Below are 6,000 nucleotides of genomic sequence, written 5' to 3'. Positions count from 1 at the left end.
GAAGTTGTACTTTATGTATAACACCTGTTGTGCGTCAGTTGCCAGTCTCCAAAAAGCCAACCCCGGGCGCGCAGCGATATTTTATCTCAGGCTCCAAGTTATGACTCTAGACCGCGCCAGAAAACAGAAAACGTCTCGGTGTTGCGAATGGTTTCAAAGTACAGGCTGTATCAAGTTGCTTCACTCTCTCGCTGTCTCTGTGTGTGAGCCTTTGCTGTAATGCGTAAAGATCTGCAGGGATTTATCAGACGGAGTGAAGAACGCACCGTGGACGCGCGCTTTCCCCAAAATGCGACTGTGTCTTTCTAATGTTCTCGTCGCGTAGATTATATGCGTGCATAAGGGTGTTTTTTATAACTAATACCGGGATTATAGCAACATAAAACTAAACTTTGCTCAACTTCCCATTGAACCAACAGGTGCGCATTTGCTCTGCGCAGCAGCGGCAGGTTCGGAACCTCCGCAGAGGAGTCGTTCTAACTTCTCAAGTTAAAATTTTGTTCCCGAACTTTCCTCCGAAGGACTGATGCTTAAAATTAAGTGGATTTTACTCTGCGCTTATCCTCTCCAAATGTGTCCGAAACAGCACTGGTGCCCTGTAAACGACGCATGTGTGTGGTGATACAAACCGTCCCGTCTACAGCGCTTTGTGATCGCCGGCTACCACTCATCCAAATGATCCTTCCATTAATATTCCTTCTTGCATCGCTTCTCCAACAATATGGCTCGGAAGCTGAATCAAGTCATGTCAGCAAATTTCCCCTACCAAGCGTAAAGGAGCAAAACGGTGAGTTTCGATGCATTCTAGTTCATTCTTAAAAGTTCAAACTTTTGAATGATTGCTCACACAACCTAGATGCTCATTCTTACTGGGCTTAAAGACATTCCTTTCAAAAAGTACATCTTTTGAATGAATAGAAGCATTTTATTTAGTTCAACCAGTATTATCCAGGATAGGAAATGCAGTATTACCCTTTACCTTTAAAGCGTACCCCGTATGCTTAAAAGGAGAAACCCTTCTGAAATTCCTTGCCCCTCGGGAGAAGTTTTTCTTGTGATCATAAAAAAAGGCTCCATTCATTCAGGAGCAGTCACTCAGGGCGATGTAATTTGGGGCTCATGTGAAATGACTCCAATGAACTTCACTAATTCTGAAATCCTTCCCCCCATTTTTCCCTGTTTAATTTTATTTCCATGCTAATGACAAGAGTATAACTGTGTTTAGCTAAGTAAGTAAATAATTAGCCTCCAGTGATTGTTTTGCCATCATGGGGAATTTGACAGTCTTTGTTGTTCTTTGTTGTTGTAAGCATCTTTCAAATCTTAATTTAATACTTAAGATTGTGTATTATGATTATTAGTTTTGGCTTATTTTAAGTTTTATATCTTGATCCCTTATATTCCCAGTGCTGACATTATCTCTTCATAACAAACTTTATATGTCCTGCATATGAATGACAAAGGTTTATAAGAATTACAAAAGAAGCCAAGACATGCTGGTACAAGAAATGTAAGTCCAAAAAGCTTGCCATAGAATAGTTTATGTGTGACCGATCCTGTGCATGTGAGCCTTTTAGTCAGGAGTCCTAAAATGTGATGTTTGATTATTATTTTGCTTATGTGAAGCACATAACAAGTCGTGACATAGAAGCAGACTATGTATCACATAGCTTAAAGTACCTATATCTTGTAGATATGGTTAATCTTCATACATTTCTTGATCTTCAGTAACCAGTAGGTTTGACTCGACTTGTGTGAGGGCATGCAGCTCTGACTTCACTACAGTAACAGTCAGGGTTGGGAAATCAGAGCCTCCTGGTGGGATATCCAGGTTTAATCAGGACGGCTGAGAAAGGAAAACAACAGAGAGGAGGGAGGGAGGGCAGGGAGAGTGATGAAGGAGGTGGAGGGGAAGTGTGGTGGGGGAGATGTTAAACTGTCAAGGAACTCTTTAAAAAGGCGGTCACACTTTGGCTGAGGGCAAAGCTGGCCAGACCGTCTGTAACCTTTGACTGGAGTGTCTGAGTGCTCTATTCTGCTGTGCTTGATTGCAGATGCTCTGTGAGACAATTTGATATCGATCTGACGGAGGGGAGAAGCCAGACCTGTCTGGCATGTTTAGTAGTAGTTGCCTGGAGAGTTACGGTCCCCAGTCGTATTAAACTTGGCAAGCGGCTGCTGATGACTCCATAAGATATCAGAGGGCACCATCTCCCATTGAGAGCCAGAGCTGTGCAGAGTAACCATCTGTCACAATGAATGATTTGGACAAAAACTCTCAAAATGAACTCTAAAATCAAAACTCTGTGTTTTGGGGTAATAAATAACGTCAACATTTCTTTGCTCCACTGGTGAGAATAATGTTACAGTGTTGTGCATGTCATTTTTATGTGTTTGCCACATGACTATAGGGTTTCATGGTTATTAAGAGGAAACACTGCTAAAAATGACTTCTCCAGGCACTACAAAGAAGCTGTGTAGTGTAAGGTTTTGAAAATGAAATAGCGCTGAAGGAAAGTACATGTATCAATCTAGCTCAAGCGCTACCCCAGCCTTTGGTCTTCAACATATTGTTTTATTAAAGGTAAAACAACATTGCTGTTTCTGAAAAAGTTAGAAACAACAATGTTGTCCTGTTTTTGCCAGAAAGGCAAAAACAGCCTACCTCTGTGGAATGAAGCAAATAACATCAGAGGATCGGATCCAGCGAGTATTACTTTCATTCTCAAGCATTTGCAAGAGGAAATCAAAAGTTTATATCATCATAAAACACATTTTATATGAGACAGGATTTTGATTTGTGATGAAACAACATGATTCACAGTCTGTATACTATGATGTAGCACTGATTGACTTATTATTTAATAGCCTATAAGCTTGTTTCATTATGCAGTGATGGCCTGATACCAGTTGTCAACACTGCAAACCCAGCTAAAGCTCCATCTCAGCTTCCCGATCACACAGGTCATCTCAGGGGCACCTCTTATATCACTTCTCCGAGATAAGTGGTTTGCCTTCTCTTTCCCGTAGAAGGCCATGTTTTTTTTTGCCAAGGCCACCCATAAGCAGAGAGCCAGATATTTTCAGAAAAATCCAGCAACAGATATTTGTAGGAGATGCGGATTACCTGTGATATTCCCACATAACCCCCCGAGCACCACTGGAGGAAGGTATGCACCACACTAGACCTGCCAATGATCACAGAGGCTGCTGTTCCGCTAAAGATTAAGAGATTAGAGGGAGGACTGGGGTCATAAGGATCAACGGCCTATGGGGAACATATGCAGTGTACCACTTATACATAGATGGAGGACAGAGGAGCATTATACATTCAGTGGATTATGATTACGATGTAGACAAACAAGACATTTGCACCGGGAACATACTGGGTGGCCTCGTATGAATCGTGACTTTTTCAGGTGTAACATAGAATACAATATTTGTTTATTCTCCGATAGCTGAGAACAGCTGTTAATAGCATATTTGTAGAGTAGCAAAGGAGGAGGAGTCCTTTTGGTTGCCGGCAAAATCCTATTCATTTAAGTGATTGACAGCTAAAGTACTTCTAAGGCTTGCCTAGCCACAGTATTTAAAAGATTACCAACTGCCTTGAGAAATACTTGGTAATTTAATAAAGAGTCAAAGATCTTAGCCTGTGTACAAAATCACTTACGGCAAGAAGTAAATTGCAACTCCTAAGAAGCATTTTTGTAAGAAATATTTCATCATAGAGCTGAAACGTTTATACTGAAACTAAATTAAGTTTAGTTTATCTGGCTGAGTGAAAGCACTTTTTGACTTTGGGTCAACTTTTATTCAAGGATTAATGCATCTAAAAACTTTAATTGTACTCGGTGGAGCAGGTGTTCATGACAGAGCTTTAAATTTGTATCTTTCTCTGTCTAAAGTTGAAATCATTTTAAACAGCTGACACAATGAAAATATAGTAAAAACATAAAAACCTAATATAAAATCACTGTCCCACTCTTTATGGTGAAACAAGCATTTCATACAAATTATGATACTATTATGCCATCTCATATCATATTGTACAGTATGCGTATTGTGTAATTGTTAAAGTTAAGAAGAAGTATAATGTCTTTGTTTTTGTTTTGTTCTCAGCCCACTGTTACAAAATCTGCCCTGTCAAGACCAAACATAGTCATTTGTAATGGGTCAAGCCTCTTCTACTAAATGTGACCAGCTGGCATTCATGTATCCACCATGTTATTTTAAGTGGTTTCCATAGTGCTTAGCTCTGGGTTCAAATATGAAATTACAACTATGACTCTGAAACCAGTCAAACAAAATGTGCCTGCCTTGGAATTTCAACTCATTCTTTTATACAGGTTAGATGTTTCCTGACCCTGGGAAAGCTTGTTTCCACTTAGGGGGATCCGTGCTTTGATGGATATGCTTGAATGAATGAATGCAGCACTATGCAGTTAATCATTGTATTGGGCAGTGGAATAGCAGCTGGTATGCTTGTCTGAATTAAAACCATCAAAGAAAATGGATGGCTTGAATGTTCAATAAACTCAGTGGGAAGCATAGAGGGCAGACGTTACACCAAGGAGATCACTATAGTGAGATGAAAAACACAATTATAAGGAGGTTTATCAGGGTTTTTATTTGCTGACTGAACGTGATGGATTTTTTTCATTTATAAAAACGAGTTTGGCTTCTTTTCCCTGTCTAATATGGAAGTCACTAAATACACCAGCTTCTGAATAACCATTTAGTGTTAGTAAGAGAAAGAAAAATGCACTTATGTGAATTTTCCACAACAGTAGCAGTAGAAACCACTGGATACAAGCAGGTCTATATCTTCTGGAAAGAGGAAATTTTCCCCTCAACATCTCACTCCAGAGTGGGGGACCCTGGATAAAAGTGTCTATGTTTTTCCTGTCAGCACTATTTGAACATGGAGTGCTGTATTTGGCAAGCAAAGCATGCCACCGCCTGCCTGCTGTTTGTCATTTCAGGCAGCCAGTGCACCGTCTCTCCCACCACCTCAAGAGGCTTTCCGGGGGCTCTGGGTCATAGGTTTAAGCTCTAGTGAGGAAAAATAGTATCTATAGAAACCTATTCTGTCTTTTCTTGGCTCGGTGTTTGTGAATTTTTCTTCACTGCACACAATGCTTTGGCTGCCAGTGGTATAATGAAGACCATTTTGTTATACAAACAAAATGCATGAGGGGGAAGGGGACTAATACCTTAAAGCTACTTTCCACTGCTCCTTATTCATAAGGGGTCACCACAGTGGGTAGTTCCACAAATTTGATTTGGGAGGTTTTTGCACCAGATGTCTTCCTGATGTAAACGTCAAGGGATGTGCATCCCCTCTTTGGAGAACAAGGGGACTGAAACCTCGTTCTCCAAAAAATACTAATCACTTTCATTGCCTCTTTGCAGCAGCACATCAAGAAACAGTAAAATAGTGAACCACATAATGTTTTTGTGTCAGTTTTACACACATAATTTGACTTTATTTGAAGATTTGCTTCTCCCAACCTGTTAACTGTCATTTTCCTTTTAGCTTAGCTTTGACTTCAACCAGTCACTGCAACCTGTTCTCCACCCCAAAGGCTTCAAATTGCATTGCACTGGCTAGTCTTTTTCATGCATTTTTCATCATGCATCGTGGTGCTATAAAGTTCAATCGTCCCTCAGCATATTAAATGGATTCACTTCCATTAAATGGATTGCAAGAAAATGCTCTGCTTGTGCTGCAAGGAAATGATGGACAAACCTGTTGGATATGGCGGAACTTTGTTTTGGTGGTTAACGTGAAAGGTTATGGTTTAATACAAACAATAGTGTTTTTATAAAACTAAACACACAGTGTGGGTGCTTAAATCTAAAAGAAAATTCACAGAAAAGACAAAGTTGAAAAAAAATCATATACAAAAAGCAAACTGAAGAGATAATAATAGCAATCCAAGCTGGGACTTGAATTCCTGTCTTCTGATTTAAAGCACTGTGATTATGCTATGAGCC

General features: G+C 40.0%; 1 protein-coding gene across 1 annotated transcript in view; it reads left to right on the top strand.

Moving 5' to 3' along the window:
* The first annotated feature begins 203 nt into the window (after positions 1-203).
* Positions 204-6,000, top strand: part of pdgfc (platelet derived growth factor c) — a 46,722-nt gene continuing 40,925 nt past the window's right edge. Inside the window, exon 1 of the mRNA XM_085360245.1 lies at positions 204-787. Coding sequence (XP_085216371.1) covers positions 610-787 — 178 coding nt within the window. The 5' untranslated portion in view covers positions 204-609. The remainder of the gene's footprint in view (positions 788-6,000) is intronic.

The sequence above is a fragment of the Diplotaxodon limnothrissa genome, linkage group LG2, assembly GCF_057381915.1.
Source record: "Diplotaxodon limnothrissa isolate DT_005_m linkage group LG2, D_limnothrissa_male_GT1.1, whole genome shotgun sequence".
Lineage (NCBI taxonomy): Eukaryota > Metazoa > Chordata > Actinopteri > Cichliformes > Cichlidae > Diplotaxodon > Diplotaxodon limnothrissa.
This window is presented reverse-complemented; position numbering and strand designations above follow the sequence as displayed.